At 41.2% G+C, this 22,066-nt stretch overlaps 2 protein-coding genes across 3 annotated transcripts in view; both read right to left on the reverse strand.

Annotated features, from left to right (window-relative positions):
- fhip1ab (FHF complex subunit HOOK interacting protein 1Ab) overlaps positions 1-22,066 on the reverse strand; it is a 446,377-nt gene that overhangs the window by 178,861 nt on the left and 245,450 nt on the right. The gene's annotated exons all lie outside the window — the stretch shown is intronic.
- Positions 7,723-20,977, reverse strand: toporsb (topoisomerase I binding, arginine/serine-rich b). 2 transcript variants are annotated; one of them, XM_003201632.7, is made up of 3 exons: positions 20,780-20,977; positions 15,823-16,812; positions 7,723-9,685 (listed from the first exon to the last, which is right to left on the reverse strand). In XM_003201632.7, exons 2-3 carry the CDS (start codon positions 16,807-16,809, stop codon positions 7,853-7,855), a joined length of 2,820 nt encoding a protein of 939 aa, XP_003201680.1. In that variant the 5' UTR covers positions 16,810-16,812; positions 20,780-20,977; the 3' UTR covers positions 7,723-7,852. The 2 variants fall into 2 exon arrangements, with proteins under 2 accessions (XP_003201680.1, XP_073795578.1); XM_073939477.1 differs by having other exon boundaries at positions 7,723-11,904; positions 15,062-16,812.

Below are 22,066 nucleotides of genomic sequence, written 5' to 3' on the forward strand. Positions count from 1 at the left end.
CTCCACACAGGTTTCTGCATCTCGTTTATAAACACTATGAACAGCAGCTACGCTAATTATTCTCTTTATTCTCCATTTCCACCTGGGGATACTCATCCTGAGACCCTCAGACTATGCAGCGCCACTGATGCGATCCAAGACCAGCGACGAGATGATCCCAAGGTTTCCATAATCCTGGACCAGGCCGTATCCTGAGCAGCTGCTGTGGTGGTCATGGAGGAGTGGAGAGCATGAGACTGATTCCTGTGACGCTCCAGGGACAGACGAGTCTTCAAGCCTCCGGCGCCTAGACTGCAGCTCTGCACAAGACGTTTGGCCAGAGGAGAAATGGTGGTGCCCAAATGAGCCTGGGTTCTCTGCAGGTTTTTTAATTATTCACTTTCGCCAATCCGCTTGTTAAGTGTGACGTCACGCGAAGCGGCTTCCGGGTCCAAGTGCTCTATTCAACTGAATGGGGAGACTCATGAAATGGTAATAATAAACGTTTACAAAGCGATTTAATGCTTTCGAAAATCACGATCGCAATATATACGTCCATGCCTAATATCCGATGGCCAGAAAGTGATTATGTTTGTATAAATTGTTAAATTTTTGGTATTTGTTATGCAGTAAGCCCAGAGATTGTTGTGTACACTATGACTTTATGTAAAATTAACTTTAATGTGTGATAGGAATAAAACGTGATCATAAACGAAGGATTTCTCCACTCAACTGAATGGCGGCTTGGACCCGGAAACAGTATTACATACGTCACAAACACGACATCACTTAACAAGCGGATTGGTGAAGTTTGTTCCATAAGACTTTCCTTCAGGACTTGTAGAGCTGCACATCGATGAATTTGCTCTTCAGAGTTTGGACTCTCTCAGTGGTGATTATTAAACCACACTGAACTGAACTGAACTTAAACACTGAAAAATTAACTACAGTTTCAATTTACTATGATCTTCTATGTAAAGCTGCACAATCTACACTGTAAAATGCTATAGAAATAAAGGTGAACTGAATTGATCGAGAGACTTTTTATACCATCACTGAGGAGATGACAGATGTTTACTGTATGATGACTGAAATCACCTTAAGCGGTAACGAAAAGCACTACAGAATGTTACGTTTACACACACACACATACTCAAACTGCATGTAAATGCATCAACCTTTCGCACTACTCTTGAGTACTTTAAGGGTCTACTCACACTATGCCATCCGTACCGTGCCCAGGCCCGTTTCCCGGATCGTTTGAGAAGTGTGAGTGCGCTGATTCGGGCTCAAGCACGGTTCACTTGGTCGGCCCTGGCCCGGTTGGAAGAGGTGGGCCTGAGCGCGGTTCACTTGGGCTTTGGCGCGGTACGCTTGTGTGTGAGTGCAAAACGCGGCAAATCCCGAAACTGAAAGCGAGACGTGACTTTTAAGGGACTGTTTGATATGGATTAATAATCATTCTTACTGTTCAGTGAACGCAAACTGCCGTAGTTTATTAAAGACGCAAACCCCTCACTGCACGCCAGCTGCACCTTCAGCAGACCTCCTCATTCCTGCAGCACGAGAGCTTTATGATTGTTTATGAGCGCCAAAAGTGGCGGATCTGTCCGGTGAAATATCTGACTGCGTGTCACCGTATCCCAAAGGACTGTTTGGCGAAATATTTGACTGCATGTCACTGCATAACAAACCACTGACACGATATAACTAGAGAAATCTCCACTGTGCTACTGGATGAGAGCGTATGGCAAGCCGTTTTAACATTTAAACCTTTGTTCTGACTATCCATAAATATATTTAGAGATATCTCTAATTATATTTTGACTAGTCATAATTATAATTCGACTAGTCAGATTGGAGATATCTGCAAATATATTATGACTTACTAGTCATATTCCTCCATTGACTTCCATTGAAAAATATTTGCAGATATCTCTAAATGAGTTTTGACTAGTCACAATTGTAATTAGAGATATCTCCAAATGAATTTTGACTCGTCAAAAATCCAATTCAAGATATCGACAACTGTAATTCGACTATTAGTAAATTAATTAGATATCTTCAAATATTTTTGTAAATATCTCTAAATATGACGAATTAAAGATATCTCCAAATGTATTATGACTAATAAAAACTCAGTTAAAGATATCTCTAATTACAATTGTGACTAGTCAAAACTCATTTGGAGATATCTGCAAATATTTTTCAATGGAAGTCAATGGAGGAATATGACTAGTCATAACATATTTGCAGATATCTCCAATCTGATTTCATACTAGTACAATAGTAATTGCAGATATCTCTAATTTTCATTCTGAGTAGTGGAATTATAATTATGACTAGTCAAAATATAATTAGAGATATCTCTAAATATATTTATGGAGTCAGAACAAAGATTTAAATGCTAAAAAGGCTTGCCATAGAGAGCGCTTCTCACTGAACAGCGCAGCAGCAATGACATAAGCGTGCCGAGGCCCGATATGGTGTGAGCGCGGGCCGTCGGGGGAGACGGGAGGGGGACAAGCGTGCTTTGGCCCGGTTCGAGGCAACTGTACCTAGTGTGAGTACGGCCTAAAAGGGCTACTTTTTACTTTGAGTCATATTTACAACAGCGACTTTTACTCTACATTTATGAGCAAATAATGGCACTGGTGGATGATTCTTCTGTAGAAGATGAACAGATTGAGAAACTGTCGATTGTACGTCTATTAAATGCATTTATTGACTGATGGCTGACATGACAGAAGAAGGCTTGTTGTGTTTGGTAGACATGATCAGTGAATTACATCTCCGGGGTGCCACTATAGGCCAGGGGTGTCCAAACTCTGTCCTGGAGGGCCGCTGTCCTGCACAGTTTAGCTCAAACTTGCTTCAACACACCAGCCTGGAAGTTTCCAGTACACCAAGAAACAGCTTAATTAGCTGGTTCAGGTGTTTGGACACCCCTGCTATAGACAAACACACACACAAGCATACATGTGTACTGCAGGCATCATCTGTTCCCTGAGTTTAACAAAGACACAGTTCTCCAACTTCAGAGGGAATGAGTTATAAACAGTGGTGACTTGAAAACAGGATCACGGGTTTGCTGATGAGATGGTGGACAGAAGTGGGCAAAAAACAATGCTTAATGCACATAAATCAATTGCAACTAGCCATATAAACCATGCACAGTTATAGAAACACTCCACTTTATTAGTAAATAGGCTCATTTTACAGCTCCCCTAGAGTTAAACAGTCGAGTTTTATCATATTTCATCCATTTAGTCCATCTCTGGATCTGGCAGGAGCACTTTTAGCTTAGCTTAGCATAGATCATTGATTTAGATTAGACCATTAGCATCTTAAGATATTTTAGTTGAGCATAGATCACTAATTCGGACTAGAGTATTGGCATTTCAAGCACTTTAGCTTAGCATGGATCATTGATTCAGATTAAACCATTAGCATCTCAAGATATTTTAGCGTAGCTTAGCATTGATCACTGATTCGGATTAGACCATTAGCATCTTAAGCTCTTTTAGCTTAGATAACTGAATTAGATTAGACCATTTGCATCTCAGACATGTTTAGTTTAGCATAGATAATTGATTCATATTAGAGTATTAGCATCTAATGATCTTTTAGCTTGGCTTAAATCACTGAATTGGATTAGACCATTAGCATCTCAGACATGTTTATCTGAACTTAGCATAGATCATTGATTCAGATTAGATCACTAGCATCTCGAGATCTTTTAGCTTAGCATAGATCGCTGATTTAGATTAAACCATTGGCATATCAAGCACTTTAGCTTAGCTTAGATCATTGATTCAGATTAAACCATTAGCATCTCAAGATATTTTAGCGTAGCTTAGCATTGATCACTGATTCGAACTAGATCAGCTTAGCTTAACATAGATCATTGATTTGGATTAGACCATTAGCATCTCGAGATCTTTTAGCTTAGCATAAATTATTGCATCAGATTATACCATTAGTATTTTTAAGCATAGTTAGCTTAGCATAGATCATTGAATTGGATTAGACTATTAGCATCTTAAGATCTTTTAACTTAGTGTTGATCATTGATTCGAACTAGACCATTAGCATCTTAAGCACTTTTAGCTTAGCAAAGATCAGGGGTCTCAAACTATTTTCTAGGCTGATTTGGCTAGAGGAACTATACACTTATTCCGGCGTAATAATTAAGGAACTTTGCTAATATTATGCAGCACCTCAAAATAGTCCCCGTCCAGGTCACTTTTCATTTTCTGTTGGTCCTAATTCATGATGTAGCTACACAAGGGTCAAGCTTTAAATAGGAAAATAATAAAAGCTCTTTGCTCATTTTTGAGTGCGATGCTAATGGTCTAATCCGATTCAATGACTTATGCTAAGCTAAGCTAAAAGTGAATGGATTAAAAAAGTTCAACTCAGCTGTTTTTCTCTAGTGAAGCAAAAATGAGCCTGAAAATACAAAAGTGGAGAGTTCCTTCAGACTCTCAGGACATTTAGCAAACATTTTACCAAATGAAATTCAGACATTAATTACTCACCCTCAGGTTGTTCGTAAGACCTTTGTTCATCTTCAAAACATAAATTAAGATATTTTAGATGACATCCAGGAGCTCTCTGATCTTCCATAGACAGCAAGGGTTCTGAGATGCTCAAAGTCAAAAAGGAAACAAGAACTTTATTAAAGCAACCCATGTGTCTTTAGTGCTTCAACTGGAAATTTATGAAGATATAACAGCTTTGAGTCAAAAACAACTTTACTGTATGTTTTTTTCTCTTTAGCATCAGCTCAGGTTGAGCGCTCACGCTTTGTTGACGTGCCTTGGATTTCACCTAAAATGTCTAATTATGCGTTTTGAAGATGAAGGAGGGTCTTATGAGTTTCAAACAACATGAGCATGAATAATTAAGTTAGTAATACATACCTTTAAAGGGTAAGTAACGCCCCATTCAGACGGGGCTTCAGCTTTAACGCTTGACTGAAGGCGTGTCTGAAGTTGGGGCTGACGTCATAGCAGCGTCAACCAATGAAATTCAGTCAGCAATAGGCCACTGTCTAGTTGGTGTATTTGCATACAGCGATCTGATTGGCTGACGCTTCTGTCAGCGCTTGAAAAGTTGAGCTAGTCCCAACTTCTGCAGCGAGCAACGATCCACAATGCAGTTTGGCAAAGCCTGACGTCACCCATTCAAAGAGAATAGGAAGCGCTGACGCCCCGTGTGAAAGAGGCGCAAGGCTTTTAAGGACACGGCTTTTTGTGCTTAACCTGTTGCACATACACTGGAGAGTTTTAAACCTAAATAGTCCTCATTGCTAACTTATAGGGCTGAAACAATAAATAGCTGGACAGCAAATCGAGAAATGAGCTTAGTTTTTTTTACCCCCAGATGATGCTGTATGCTGTACAAACAGCCACACTCCTTACACTTACTACTTAAACCTAAAACAATAACTTTAATGACTTAATGAAAATGTTTAGGCAAATTACAAGTGTTCACAGTGAACTGTGTTTACATTCATCCCATAGATAAACGCAGTGGCACAAGTACATTTGACTAATCACAGAACATGACTGAAAGCAAAGAGTGTAAGATTAAAAACAACCCTAGAGCGCTCACTGAAGGTAAAAAATAACAGAGCGCTGTCTGCTGTTTAAGACAAGCCCAGCGCGCTATCTGCTGTTAAAGACAACCCTAGAGTGCCCTCTGCAGGTAAAAAATAGCATAGAGCGATGTCTGCTGTTAACGACAAGCCTAGAGCGCTATCTGCTGTTAACAGGCCTTGAGTGCCCTCTGCAGGTAAAAATAAACAGAGTGCCATCTGCTGTTAAAAACTAGCTTAGAGCACCCTGTGCAATTAAAAAAGAATAGAACGCCGTCTGCTGTTAAAAACAAGCCTAGAGTGCCCTCTGCAGGTAAAGATAGAATAGAGCGCAGTCAGCTGTTAAAAACAAGCCTAGAGTGCCCTCTGCAGTTAAAAATAACATACAGCGCCATCTGCTGCTATAAACAAGCCTAGAGCGCCCTCTGCAGTTAAATATAACATACAGCGCCATCTGCTGTTATAAACAAGCCTAGAGCGCCCTCTGCAGTTAAAATTAACAGAGCGCCATCTGCTGTTATAAACAAGCCTAGAGCGCCCTCTGCAGTTAAAAAAGCGTAGAGCGTCGTCTGCTGTTCAAAACAAGCCTAGAGCGCCCTCTGCAGTTAAAAATAACATACAGCGCCATCTGCTGTTATAAACAAGCCTAGAGCGCCCTCTGCAGTTAAAAAAGCGTAGAGCGTCGTCTGCTGTTCAAAACAAGCCTAGAGCGCCCTCTGCAGTTAAAAATAACATACAGCGCCATTTGCTGTTATAAACAAGCCTAGAGCGCCCTCTGCAGTTAAAATTAACAGAGCGCCATCTGCTGTTATAAACAAGCCTAGAGCGCCCTCTGCAGTTAAAAAAGCGTAGAGTGTCGTCTGCTGTTCAAAACAAGCCTAGAGCGCCCTCTGCAGTTAAAAAGCATAGAGCTGCGTCTGCTGCTAAAAACAAGCCTAGAGCACCCTCTGCAGTTAAAAAGCATAGAGCGGCGTCTGCTGCTAAAAACAAGCCTAGAGCGCCCTCTGCAGGTAAAAATACCATAGAGTGCTGTCTGCTGTTAAAAACAAGCCTAGAGCGCCCTCTGCAGGTAAAAATACCATAGAGTGCTGTCTGCTGTTAAAAACAAGCCTAGAGCGCCCTCTGCAGGTAAAAATACCATTGAGTGCTGTCTGCTGTTAAAAACAAGCCTAGAGCGCCCTCTGCAGGTAAAAATACCATTGAGTGCTGTCTGCTGTTAAAAACAAGCCTAGAGCGCCCTCTGCAGGTAAAAATACCATAGAGCGTCATCTGCTATTAAAAACAAGCCTAGAGCGCCCTCTGCAGGTAAAAATACCATAGAGTGCTGTCTGCTGTTAAAAACAAGCCTAGAGCACCCTCTGCAGTTACAAAAGCATAAAGCACCGTCTGCTGTTAAAAACAAGCCAAGAGCGCCCTCTGCAGTTAAAAATAACATACAGCGCCATCTGCTGTTATAAACCAGCCTAGAGCGCCCTCTGCAGTTAAAAAAAATGTAGAGCATCAACTGCTGCTAAAAACAAGTCTAGAGCGCCCTCTGCAGTTAAAAATAACATACAGCGCCATCTGCTGTAATAAACAAGCCTAGAGCGCCCTCTGCAGTTAAGATTAACAGAGCGCCATCTGCTGTTATAAACCAGCTTAGAGCGCAATCTGCAGTTAAAAAAATGTAGAGAATCAACTGCTGCTAAAAACAAAGCTAGAGCGCTGTCTGCTGTTAAAAATAGCCTAAAGAACTCTCTGCTTGTAAAACAAAACTAGCCTCAGAGCACAATTTGCTGGTAAATACTAAGCTCAGAAACAACTCTCAGGAGAATCGCGATGCTTCCCATAAGGAATCAATGGATTACTACATGTATTTACTGTTGCAGCCCAAGTAGCGTAAAGGTACATTTTAGTGCTTTTGTAAAGGTACCACTCCAGTTATGCATGTTTACCTACACGTGCAGGATAGTAACTTAAAAACTCATCCCATCTCAAGATAAATCTGAGCTCCAAAGCAAATAAAGTGAGAACAAATAGTTATGGTTAGGGGAACAAGGGTTACCATCCAGACATGGTCTTAGTCGGGAAGTGGCACAGTGAGTCAGCACCAGATTCCAGGAAGAGGATCACTATAACTATAAATACAACATGAACAATAATAATGACAAAAAACATTGCTTTAATGTTTCTGAAGCATCTGTTTCCAGCAGTAATTCAATCTTTACATGAGATTATAAAACAGAGGTGGTTCAGACCAGCGTAAGAAGTCTAGATGTATGTGTTTTAGTTTTAGCTAGCAGTGTTGGTCGCCATCTCCTGTGGCTCATCACCGCCAGTCGTCTTGTTCTCAGAGTTGTCCACATCTCCTCCAGTGTCTGATTGGTCTTTTGGAGGGACAGAAGTGAGGTCCTGTTGGACTGGAGAACGTGCGCAAGCACTCTGCCCGATCTCTGGCTCTTCAGCTGGTAGGAACTCCTCGAGATCTTGCAGTATGCTTTCAAGCAGCCTTGTGTCTGAAGACGGAGCCGTGGTTATTGAAGACATTGGGAAAGGATCAGGGACAATCTCCTCGTGGTTACTGGAATCAATATTGTGGGAGCAGTCTGAGCTACTTTGATCGACTACGTCCACCACGCAATCATCCAGGTTTAGTGATTGTTCATTGGTCGGGTCACTGGGGCGCACAGGACTCGAGGACTCTGAGAAAAGATTTGAGGAGGCCACGGTACAAGTTTCTGCCTGTTCAGAAGTGCCGTCCCTCTGCTCAATATCAGCAGCCGTTTGGTCTATAACGTCCATGACTCTGTCCAGGCAGTCGATGGTGCGGTCACTGTCACTGTCAATAGTGATCACTGTCGGGGAATCCAGATCCTTCCTTCGTTTTCGGTGCTTCTTCTTCTTCTTACGCGAGACCCAGTGCGGATCCGGTGCTCTTCTTTCGTAGATGATCTCCACACTCGGGGATCGGTCTCTACTGCGCAGCTTACTCCGCTTTTCCTTACTCGGGTTTCCCTCTTCATGCTGGCGCTGGGCTGCACGCTCCAAATGCCGGGTTTTGTACTTGCGTTTTCCACTGGGTTTGTCCAGACAGGACTTTTCAGAGTGTGAATCGGCACTGCTGCTGCTGACCGAACGTTTGCGACGTTTACGGTGGCGCTTTGACTCGCGTGGATGATGTGAACCAATGAACAAGTCCAGGTCAGGAGACCGGCTCATCCTTTCCTTGGTACTCTTTCTCCCGGAGTAAGAAGGTGACTGCCGGATTCTCTCCTGCACTCGACAGGAATGCTTCCGACCCTTGGTTTTTGGTGAGGGAGAGTAGTCGCTGTCGTATGATGGAGATCCAGGGCTTATGCTGCAAATAGACACAGCAGAGCTCTGGCCGGACCAACTCTGGGGTGAATGCATTGGTGAGCACTCCAGAGTCGTGGGCTGCTGTATCTGCTCAATGCTCTTGGCTTTCTCTTTATTGTGCCGATGCGATCGGTCTTTGCGTCTGCCGTGAACTCTGAGCTCTGACCATGAAGCAAGTCTGGAACGGTGGCCGTGGCTGGAGTAGTAGTCTGACTCTCGTTCTCTGCTGAAGGATAGGATCTCCTGCGGGACTGAAGGGTTGGCCTGGGGGCTGCAGGAGGGAGCGGGGCCGGCAAAGGAGCTGGGGCTCAGCGGCTTCATGTGGGATGGCAGCGGGAGCTGAGACTGACCCGTCTCTGACTTTGTAACTGTGGCTGGCGTCTCTGTGGCCGCAGCTTGTTGCTCCTCCTCTTCGGAGGAGTCTGAAGAGAGCTGAACGAGCTCTGGTGTGCGCTCAGCCATCGGTTTCACATATCCCACAATCAGGCACTCTTCCTCTTCATCTGCGGCGGATATCGCTGCAGGGTCAGTCCCGTCTGTGGAGGCAAGAGGTGGGGCTGTGCTTGAGCTAGGCTCCGCCCCCTCATCCTGTGATTGGTTAGAGGACTGAAGGATGCTTGAATATGAGGGACCAGGCGTCTCGTCATCCCATGCAGACTGACTCAGTAAACTGTCTGTTCCACTTGCGGTGGCCACAGATGCAATGCGCTCCTGGACAGCAGAGGGGTTCTCAATCACATTATTCTCACTGTCGTTATCTTCTTCATCCTGACAGAAAAGACAACGACAACAATAAAGACACAAGCATAAACAGACCTGCTCTAATGCATTACTGTAATTATTATGAGCTTATAATAAACAGTTACGGTATGGTTCAGATTCACATGATCAGTTTTGAGTCATTGTTCAGAACAACTTATGGACCAGTGAAAAATGATTTGTTTTTCAATAACAGTAAAGCAAGGAACTTTCGACCTGCATGTACTTGAGTTTTTAAAGGTACAGTTCTGACTGTTTGTATTAAGGGACAAAAGTGTATCACAAATAATATACAAGTATAACTATATTTGACATTTTTCTTGTGCTGTGAAGTTAAATATAAAATTGTGTATGGAAAGCCGAATCGAAACTGAATCGATGGCATGATAATCATAACCGAACCGTGCGACCAGTGTAGGTTCACATCTCTACCGTTATCGTCTATTACTGAACCGATACTAAGGGTGTCACGATATGATTTTAAATCGAAATCGATTGAAATTTATGCTCAATTTCAATTATCGAATCAAAAAATGGAATCGTCGATGCTGCTACTCCCCTATGTCACGTCAGCTTGGCTTGCCAAGCGGACAAAAAGGTTGATGAAGTGCTTGTTGACCTGCAGACGCAGGAGACCCGTCGACAGAACTTAAACCCTCTCCTCTTTCAATGAAGTCGCCGGTGAGAAAGTGTTTTGGATTTCCAGTGAGTTATGTTGACAACGTTTGTGTTGTCAACAAAAAAACTGTTTGCAAGCATTATGGTTGGGCCATTAGACGAATGCAGGCAGCTCGATCTTACGCCCCGGTTGCAAATCCGCTCGCGAAAAATACACACTCAGGCTGTTTACACTAATAGGATTAGTTTTTAAATGTCATTTTATAACGATAACGATACACATCCACACTGGCTTTTTGCATTACGGAGCAGCCCTCCTTCCTCACTACCACTGAAAACGCACATCACGTGACCACACACACACACACATTTCACACACTGTTATGCACTCGACAGCGGGTCCCGGCAGTCAGCGGGTCAGTAGACTGCTTTAATCTTTCACTTTCACACTTGTACTTGGTAATTTTAGCGAACACCTCAGATACTGTTGGCTGGTTCCTGTTGGCTGTGCACCTTTTTTACCGATGCCACTATAACGACACAGATCACTGCCTATTCACGGAAAAGTAATTGACAGGTGGCAATTAGGTATGTAACTTATTATTCATTAACTGTATGATTTGTTTATGATTTTGTTTAATTTTTCTTTTTTAAATCGAAAATCTAATCAAACCGTGACTTTAAATTCGAAAATGTAATCGAATCGAGGATTTGGACGATCGTGACACCCTTAACCGATACCAATTGTCCATGTCTGCATCTGAAGAAACTATTAATTTTGACACCCCGAGTTAACAGTGTAGTCAAGCAATCGATGATTTACAATATTTTTTGCTCACTTAAGAGAATAAAATGAACCCCTACTATAAGTTAAGAGAATAATAATGCAACAATTCTGCACATTAGGGCTGCACGATATTGGAGAAATCTTTTATTGTGATATTTAAATTTTCTGCGATAAATAATGTGATATTAGATACAGTTTAATTAGTTTGAACAGCACTAATTAATGATTTTCTATGGGGTTTAACAATTTGGGTACAGAAATAAAATAATCACGATGCAAAAAATGCTGTTCTTACCTGGCTCCGTCTCATTTCCACTACAAATATTAAGAAAATTCTTTTAGACCAAAGAGTGAAAATATAGTTTTGTTTTCAACATTTCTTAAAAATTGTCCTTAATACAAAATAAAACTATCTGTCACTGCAGCAACTCTGAAAGGTAGATATTTAGACTAGAAACAATGATGCATAAATCATATAAACTCCTTATACATACAGCACACAAATACAATTCTGTAGCTCCTGCTCAACTATAATGTAGACTCAACATTGCATATCCTGAAGGTAAGGAGATCTGGAAGGGACAGGATGGTGCTGAATAAAATTAGGTGGAAGAAAAAAGTCCATTCATGTAAACCCTCACGATTTAGCCAAAATTCTCCCCAATTTTCCCATTCTATCCCATTATCATCCCATCATTGAGTATTTTCCCATGTTTCTGATATACGTTTAATCTTGAAAGCACGCTGTAATTAATATTAAAATGTCTGCAGTCACTTTCTTTACATTAAAGCTGAGCGTCGATCGTCGCCGTTCACATGCTACCTCTGAACCAGTGAATGCATGTATAAGCGCTGACTGACAGACACGCTCCATACAATAAACTGATCCCAGATCAGCTTCTGTGCACGCCATTTACAGAGGAGCAAAAGTGCAGGACACTTCGGGTGTATGTTTAAACAGACAAATAGACTGAATAATATGTAAACTTCATCCTGCATGTTTTATTTTAAACCGCTAATTTCCTCTTAAACGAGCACAAACAGTTTTTAAGTAATTAATGGAATGCTTTTATTATAGATCTGTGCAATCCTATATTCTTACAATTACATCTCTGTTATGAAACTAAATAAAACTTAAGGCCGTACTCACACTATTTACAGCTGCCTCAAACCGAGCCAAAGCATTGTCCTCCCCTCCCGTCTCCCCCGATGTCCGGCACTCACATTACAATCGGGCCTGAGCACGCTTACGTCATCGATGCTGCGCTGTTCAGTGAGCGCTCTCGCTCAGCACAGTGGAGATTTCTCTAGTTATATCGTGTCAGTGGTTTGTTATGCAGTGACACGCAGTCAGATATTTCGCCAAACAGTCCTTAGGGATGCGGTGACACGCAGTCAGATATTTCACTGAACAGATCCGCCACTTTTGGCGCTCATAAACAATCATAAAGCTCTCGTGCTGCAGGAATGAGGAGGTCTGTTGAAGGTGCAGCTGTGGTGCAGTGAGGGGTTTGCATCTTTAATAAACTACGGCAGTTTGCGTTCACTGAACAGTAAGAATGATTAATAAATCCATATGAAACAGTCCCTTTAAAGTCACGTCTTGCTTCCAGTTTCGGGCTTTGACGCACTTAGCACTCACACTACAAACGTACCGCGCCAAAGCCCAAGTGAACCGCGCTCAGGTCGTGAGGCCCGATTCAGTGCACTCACACTTCTCAAACAATCCGGGAAACCGGCCTGGGCATGGTTCAGATAGCATAGTGTGATTAGGCCCTAAGATTCATTTGCTGCTCACTTGTTTGATAACAGAGGTGTCACTTTATATGGCATGTACAGAAGCTGATCCGGGATCAGTTTATTGTACAGAGGGCGTCTGTCAGTCAGCGCTTATACATGCATTCACTGGTTCAGAGGTTGCATGAAAGGCGACGATCGACACACAGCTTTATTGTAAATAAAGTGTGATAGAATGGTAAAATAGGGGAGAATTTTGGCAAAAATGGGAGGGTTTACATGAATGAAGTGAACAGGAAGTTTTGCGAGAGAACGCAAAACATCTAAAACCTTTCCCAACCTTTCCTTACAAATATGTTTTCCTATCACTCAGTTTTTTTTTCTTCCACCAATTTTTTTCCTCACCATCACTTCCCTTCCGGGTCTCCGTATGAAGGTGACTATTACAGATGCTCTATCGATGCTGAAAGGATATTATGTGCATATTGGCTTGTCACGATTTTTTTGTTGTGTGATATACTGCACCAAAATATAGTGCGATAAACGATGTTATTGACTTTTTAAGGCCATTTTATGCCAATATATAATGCCAGAATGACAATATAATATCAACACAATGTAGAAGAACACATCATATTTTATTCTTAAGAATATCTCATTTGATTCAGGGTTTCTCCAGATAACAATGTCAAATTTAAGACTTTAAGTCCGTTAAGTGTTAAATTTAAGACTTAAATCGCAATATCAAAAACACACGAGAGAAAATGTAAAATCACAAAATTAGGGGTAATATAAATGTATTTGAATTGAACAGTACTAAAGACAGGTTAAATGCATGATTGAACTACAGAAAAAAACAAATATCTTAATGCTGATTTATACTTTCGCCTTTCGCACAGCTCACGAAACAGACAAGGCTTTTATACTTGACGCGTTCACCATTGATATATTTATTTATATGACAGGGGCGGTCAAAAGAAACAGACAGTAAAATCAGACGAATAAAAAGACAATCATTATCATTGATGTTTTTGGGGGCCTCTTTTTTGTTTTAACAAACTTATCCCTAAGGTTTTTCCAAATTTTCCTCCTTTCCCATTGCTGTTGCAATTTCTAGCCAAGAATTATTGGTCATCTGCTTCGCCCTTTGATCACTCATGGACAGATAATAAAGAAGATGTGTGTACAGTCGTACCGTTTCAGACCAAATCCCTTCAAAGTGCTTCATATTCAACTATAATCAAATGCGGCACCTCACGAACTGTCTCTAAAAATTCCAATAGCTTCACTATGGCGTTATTTCACTGACAAATGTCGTGAGTGCATTCATGTAATACGAGCGAGCGAATCCGTCAGTTAACCTGCCTAGTTAACCAAATGTTTGTCAGTGAAATAACGCCATATTCTGCCAGCCAAAATCATGTCGCGCGCACTTAAAGCGAACTTCCGCAAACACAGCGATGATGTCACACTCGCCGCGCGCACTGAGTTTAATAACAGAAAGCTGATTGGCTATTGCAAGTTGATCTCACTAGTAGTTGTAATACCGCAAATTACAATTGGATTAGTGAAATAAAGAACTACACCATCACGAAAACCTAGCAACAACAAAAAAGAATTTTAATGAGCATTAGATGTAGCGTTGCAGGGACATCGCAAAAATAAGACCTGTGCAAAAATATTTAAGACCTAGAACAGCGAGTTTAATGCTGTGTTCACACCAGACGCGGAACGCGCGAATAAATCGCGCTGTGAACATTTGAGTTTACTCGCTTCATTCGCACGTCTAAATCACTTTAGAACTGACGTGGATTCGCGTGATGGGCTGGGCTTCTGTCTGCCCGGTGACTCTAGCTTTATTGCTAAATGGCTAACATGGATTTTATGAAGAAAATAACAGTGTTTATGTGCTTTATGAAGGCTGAAAAACAGCGCTGATACGTTTAGGGTCATGTCTGAGTCCACTACATCCTTTCAGAGGTGCATCCAGTTCTGTGAGCTCATAAACTCCTCCAGAAACTGAACCTGGATGACGGAGGCTTTCAGCGGTGCTTCTGACTGAGCCCAGCCAAGTTTGATGAACTGTTGTCGGTGAAGGCTGGAGGATTTCCCTCGGAACACCGACAACAGGTTCAACGTCACAATCACGCCCCCACAAGAGCAAGCTTCTGATTGGTTAAAATGTCTGCAGTCACTTTCTTTACATTAAAGCTGTGCGTCGATCGTCGCCGTTTACATACTACCTCTGAACCAGTGAATGCATGTATAAGCCCTGACTGACAGACACACTCCATACAATAAACTGATCCCAGATCAGCGAAACGCTCATTAAGCGCATCAAACGCGCAAAACGCTCAATTCGCCCCGCGCCATTCGCGCAATTTGCATCATTCGCGCCGCGCCATTCGCGCGTATCGCGTCGCAGGATGTCTATTCGCGCGTTTGCATTGACTTAACATGTAAATCACTCGCGCTTGACGCGCACTCCGCATCTGGTGTGAACGCAGCATAAGACTTTTTAAGGCCTTACATTTCGATTTTCAAATTTGAGACTTTAAGACCTCGCGGAAACCCTGTAATTATAGTCATTTTAACAGTTTAATAATAAGGCACTGAACGTAGAATGTGAAAACGCATATCCTAAATAATACTGTTACATAAAATTAACAGTAAAGTGCAGGTAAAGAGTAGCAGAGGCTCCGATATCTGCTACCAGATCTATTTTCAGCTTTCAGACACCCACATGAACACATACTATGGTAATTTATAGTAAATACTGAAGTGTTTTTTAACAATACTGACATTGACGCCTCCAATAGAGATAGATATGTTGCACAATCAGCTCAAATGTTGCTAGAACTGGTGTTTATGTATGGGCGATATTTACTGCGTCACCAAAAAATGACTGAGCTCATATCTGTGCGATAAGTTGATATATTGATTATTGTGACAGGCCTAACGCAAATCAAAGTTCCCATCATGCACTACTGCTAGTGTTTCTTACCTCAGAGATAGCGATAACTGACAGATCCGAGCTGCTGCCCTCCTCGTAGCTGGGTGCTGGACAGTCGTAAACCGCCTGCAGGTCGTACGCCTCCATATTAAGGCTGGAGCGCGCAAAACTCACCAGCTCGTGCAGGAAGTGGTCAGTGCGAGCCAGCAAGAAGGGGCGGAGCTCGTCCCGAATGATCGACTCCTCCATGTTGTAGTTCATAATGCGCGAGATAATAACGTTCTGCACAATGTTCACCAATGAGCCGTGCGACCCATATAGCACCGTAAGCTCGCGCTGTAGCCATGGCAACAGCCGGCGCAAGCAACCAGGGTTTTGTCGCAAGAATGACGCAGAAATGTCCCTTTGTCTGCTAGCATCTCTTGCGCTGCGCACACGCACGCCAGTTCTGTAAAGCGCACGTCTGAATGCAACGACATCCTGCTCTCTTAAGCGCCGCAGGCTCCTCCCCTCTCCCCGCCCCGCCCTCCGCGCGGTCAACCGCAGCATCATCTGCTGCACGTCCTGATTCTCCGCCAGCGCCGCCGCATCTGACAGTCCGTCAAACATCACGTCATCTTCTATTGGAGGAGTGGAGGAGGGGGCGGGGGTTTGCACTCTGTTGCTCCGCCTCTCTCTGCGCCGGAGAACTCGTGGGCGAAGCACACGCTCTGATGGATCGGCTGCGTTGGCGTTCGCTGCTCCATTCTCCGGCGGCCATAATACGAACTCCTTGAAATCGTTTTCACCTTTGACGGAGTGGAATATGGAGTGGAACGGCTGCTTGCAGAGCGGACACTCTGCCTTATTCTTGGACCATTCGTGGATACAGCGGAAGCAGAACTGATGCAGGCAACGGTCCAACGACGCAACATTATTAAAGCCGTCCAGGCAGATCGGGCATTTGGAATCAGGTGACGCATTGGCTAATAAACGCTGGGATGTTTTGCTAGCGCTGTCTTTCTTCCTCACACGCAGCTTCATCTTAGAGGGTGCCATTATCTGTGAAACACAAAAACATCAGCATGTTACACAGCAATAGAGTCAACAACATCTTATCTGGACATATACTCGAGATATCGTGATAATGAACATGCACAACATCGATATTTTGGGCACTATAAAATAATAAGAATGATTATTTATTATTTAAACTTTTAGAGTGCTTATTAAAGCTGCTGTATGTCAGTTTCTGACTCTTCTAGAGCATAAAACAGCATCATATGTGTGCAGAAATTCAGAAACATGCTCAGTGAACATTCTTGTTTATCTGAAAAGTCAGATATTCTGCTGTGATCATGTGCGTTACGTGCTGGAGCATCTGTCTTTGATTTGGTCATTTAACCCGCCCAATGCCAGTTTAGCCAATTATATTTTAGCACTGCGGGTTGCCAGATTCATTCAGCAAGGAAGACTCTCAGAGTGTGTGTTCCTGACCGAAATGTGACCTCCGGTGAACAGTAGCAGACTCTGAAATGAGACGCAGATTCAGAGTTCCACATGAGGTTATTCATAAGCAAATAATATAAATATTACGAGTGTAAACATTAGGTGAGCATGTCACATTTTAACCGAGTCCTAAAATGTGATGAGATTCTCAGTGATGAGCAATTTGTCTGTTTGCAGCAGATGAAACTATTCAGAAGCACAGAAGTGCGCTCACGTCGGCGCAATAGCCTAGTGGTTAGCGCATCAACATATGGTGCAATAGCACGTCAGGGCGTCGCGAGTTCGAATCCCGGCTCGACGACATTTCCCTTCCCTACCCCCTCTCTCTTTTTAAAACTCTTTAACATGATTAAATTTAGATGCTGAATCACTGATGTGTGTTGGTTTGCTCTGAGTCTCAGTTCTGAAGTTCAGTTTCAGACGCTTTATTTTATTCTCCATGGGCCTCATGTACGAAGACTTGCGTGGAAATCATACTAAAACATTGCGTACGCACACAAAGCTGTAAATGTGCGTACGCAGAAAAAAATTCAGATGTATGAAACACTTCGTACGCCAAATCTCACGCATATTCTTTTGTACATCCGAATGAACGTGAAACTGAGCGCAACATGCACGAGCGCAAAACCCCTCCCTGATTCCTCCCCCGTATGAATATGCTAATGACTATGCTAATGGCAAAACTCAATGAAAAAGCAACGGCAAAAGCAAGCAAGAAGAGAAACTTTGAACAGAATGTGAATTGGAGGTGCTGCTTTCGGAGACCGGAGAAAAGCGGTGTTATTTGCAAGTTTGTTCTCCGGAATTAACAACAAAAGAAAAAAATAGAGTGGGAGACTTTAGCTGATGCGGTTAACACAGTTGGGTCTGAACATCGCACTGAGTGAATTAAAAAAAGAAATAGTGTGGTTTATATCTGTAAAATGTTGCAGTGCCCTTAGCAGTCTCAGTGGCGCAGCTCATAAGACGCATGTGATCATGTATTGACACATTCAAGCTTAAACTCCGCTCAAATCCAGCGTCTGATGAACTCTTTCTTCTTTTTTCCCCCTGCTACATATCAGTTTTTGCCAACTCTTCATCACGAGAAAGACAAGTAGGAATCATTAATAAGTTTGTGCATATTTTATTTGCACATTTATTGAATGGAAATGTTTCTGATTCACGTATGCAAATTCATCTTCAGATAGTGTCTTTATAGCAGTGTGTGTGCAGTAGATTGCTCAGATTACATTGGGAAAACAGGCAACCGCTGCAAATTGTGCTTTAATGTTTGGCTGGTCAACTGTATGGTATGGAAACCTTATTTACCTGCTAGATGAACCCGTCTCATACAGCTGCCATTGCAAGGCTCAAAGACACTTTGTAGAGAAGAATTTAACACAACTGCCTCTAGGAGTCGCCAATGGAAATAAAACAGACACGCACAAAAAATGTGCGTACGCCAGCCATAAAGCTGCCGTGAAGCTGCGCACATTCCCACGTTCAGTTTATCGTTAGTAAATCCAAACGTGAGCGATTCTGAGCGTGAAACCTGGCGTACGCAAAGTTTTTGTGCGTACGCAGCGTTGATACATGAGGCCCCTGATCTGTGCTAAACTATCTGCTGCTGCTGTCAGTAGTACGGCAATAAATGTGATGTGAAATGGCATTCAGACTCACATCATTATCATTTAACACTGAATTAAGCACATGAGCTGTACCTGAGCTGATCACTGTCAGTTTTCTGTTGTTCAGCTGTGAGAAATAGAAGCGATTTCTAAAAATACATATGTTTCAGGTGTTGATTAGGACTAAATCATTTCAATATGGAAAATATTCCTTCTATTGCATGACGTTGCTTGTAGTTACAACGCGGCTAAGATCAGATTTAGGCTCGATGGTCAGGCACACTCCTGTTGGTGTCCTCAATCTGGCAACCTGCGCTAGCTTGTGTTTTGATCCAAATATGCAATACCTAGTTCAACCACTGTTGAAACTAGGGTGTCAAACGTACATATTCTGATTTAGTGGTCATAACAGTGGCAAACGCAAACGGTCAAAAAGTCATTATAATGAATAATTAAAAAAATAAATATTGAAATAATTTATATTTTGACAGCACCGACCACATAGTAAAGCTCACGCACACTAAACACCAAAGTCATACTTATATGTGATATCAGACCAAATACAAGTGTAATATGGTAAAGGAGCTGTGGCAGAAGTTGTGCATTAGTATATTTAATCAGTATTATCTTTTAAAAATGCTGCTTTACTATTGTATTGAAACCCAAAGTCGAAAATGAGCGAATATAAAACAAACTTTACCTCAATCACATCAAAACATGGCGCTTTTCAAGGTTAATGCATCATGTACCGTGCATTTAATAAACATAAATGCATTATAATTAATATATTATTTAAAATACATTAACATGTTGTACTAAAGAGTAACACAGCAGATTATAGTGTGTGTGTAGAAATACATATACTGTTTTTGAACTTTGAAGCCATACTTATATGCAATTTCAGACCGAATATATAACGTGTAATATGGTAAACAATATAAGGGCCGTGTCAGAAGTTACATTGTCATTATAATTAATCAGTATTATTAGCCTTTTTAAACTCTGCTCTACTATTTTACTAAAACCCAAAGTCAAAAATGAGCGAATATAAAACCAACTTTTTCTCAAATACATCAAAACACGGTACTTTAGAAAGCTTAATGTAACACATGTTTATTTAATATGCATAAAGTCATAATTATAAATAATTAAAAAAAGTAAATATTTAAATTATTTATTGTACCATGCATTTAATATACACAAATGCATTATAATTAATATATTTTTTAAATAAATGAACATGTTGTTGTATGGAGAAAAACAGCAGATTATACTCTGTGTGCAGAAATACATATACTGTTTTTATTTTCGAACTTTGAAGCCATACTTATATGCAATATCAGACCTAATATATAACGTGTAATATGGTAGACAATATAGGGGCCGTGTCAGAAATTATTTTATCATTAAAATTAATCAGTATTAGACTTTTTAAACTCTGCTCTACTATTTTACTGAAACCCAACTGTGAAAAAGTAAAAAAATAAGCGAATATAAAACCAACTTTATCTCAATTACATCAAAACATGGTGCTTTTGAAAGGTTAATGTAACATATGTTTATTTAATATGCATAAAGTCATTATTATGAATAATTAAAATAATAAACATTGAATATTGAGGCACCACCGACCACATAGTAAAGCTCACGCGCACTGAACACCAACACACTGAAGATTACGTTACACAACGACGGAGAAAATCGATTAAAATATTTTAAACATCGCAAAATAAGCATGTAGACTGCTGTCTGAGCTGATCACGTCGACGATATCGGCAAAACTCTCTAATCCCCTGCTGATTGAGAGCAGCGAATGTGTTTAACATAGAGTAAACATCTCTATCGCCAACACATACAGAAATACATGAAAGACGATCAGAAATAAACAGTTTTATGAAGCAGACTCTCACCTGACCGCCGCCTCCTCATTACACGGCCGAGAAAACACCGTAAATCACCCAGAGCTCAGCCACTCGCCCGCCATACACACAATATATCACATCAGAGAAATATTCGTTGAGATGGAAATGGAAAATAAATGAATATTAACGTTAAAACAACGATGGAAGTGAGAGAGCCTCGTACTGCTGTTGAGACACCGAACACACAGCAGCGCGGCTCTTCCGGTAGACACCACGCACATGCGCGCCTCCAACGACCTGGAGCGGCACTACAGGAGCAGTGTAAAGCGCAAACTCACTCTGACTGACCAAAAATATGCAAATATTAATGTCGTACACCGTCCTCATAGCAACAATGTTATAATAAATGACCTTTTTTTGGAAATCTTTACATTTACATTTTACATTTTGATGTGGTGGGCACAGTGGTCAGCACAGTGGCCTCACAGCAAGAAGGTCTATGGTTCGAGTACCGGCTGGGTCAGTTGGTGTTTCTGTGTGGAGTTTGCATGTTCTCCCCGTGTTGGCGTGGGTTTCCTCCGGGTGCTCCGGTTTCCTTCACAGTCCAAACACATGAAACATATGCTGGAATAGTTGGCGGTTCATTCTGCTGTGGCAACCCCTATATAAATAAAGGGACTAAGCTGAAGTAAAATTAATGAATAAATGAATGAATCTATACTGGGACAAAGCTTGCACTGGAACATTCATCCAGATAAGCACGTTTTAAAAAGATTTTAGCAAATAATTTTGTTTACAAAAGAAAAAGAAACACACAAAATTATTTAGAAAGGATCACAAAAGCTGACGTAATGACAATATGCAAATTACATTTATGACATACAAATTCATATTTTGATTTCACATATTTAGAATATGTAGAATATATGCAACACATCATTCAAAACAGTGCCTATAATTGCCATTTACGTGTATTTTTCATTAATATAGATATAGATAGATAGATACAAAAACCTCTAAATGTCGTCTGAAATTTTCCTCTAAATGAGTATTTTTATCAGGATCCTGTGTGTATGTTCAGTAATATCACTTTTATAGCAAAGAATAAGTCCTTTTTCTGATCTTTAAAGTGAAATATCGCAACATAAACAAAGGAGGCTGAGAAAAATGTGCATTTTCTATGGAAATGTTCTCTTAATACAAATTTTAAAGTTTAAGTTTACAAATTTTTTTTGCTTATGTATATTTTTAGACCACATTTTATGTACAATTGTACTGTACATATTTATATATTGTATATATTTATATATTTTTTTCCTTAAAACTCTACTTTTT

This window comes from Danio rerio, chromosome 23 (genome assembly GCF_049306965.1).
Source record: "Danio rerio strain Tuebingen ecotype United States chromosome 23, GRCz12tu, whole genome shotgun sequence".
Lineage (NCBI taxonomy): Eukaryota > Metazoa > Chordata > Actinopteri > Cypriniformes > Danionidae > Danio > Danio rerio.

Bases quoted from the DNA above. Each gene is read 5' to 3' on its own strand.
- toporsb (XM_003201632.7), bottom strand. From the start codon at position 16,809: ATGGCACCCTCTAAGATGAAGCTGCGTGTGAGGAAGAAAGACAGCGCT. The intron at 9,686-15,822 runs GTAAGAAACACT...CTTTTCTGTCAG, and splicing joins CAGTTATCGCTATCTCTGAG to GATGAAGAAGATAACGACAG.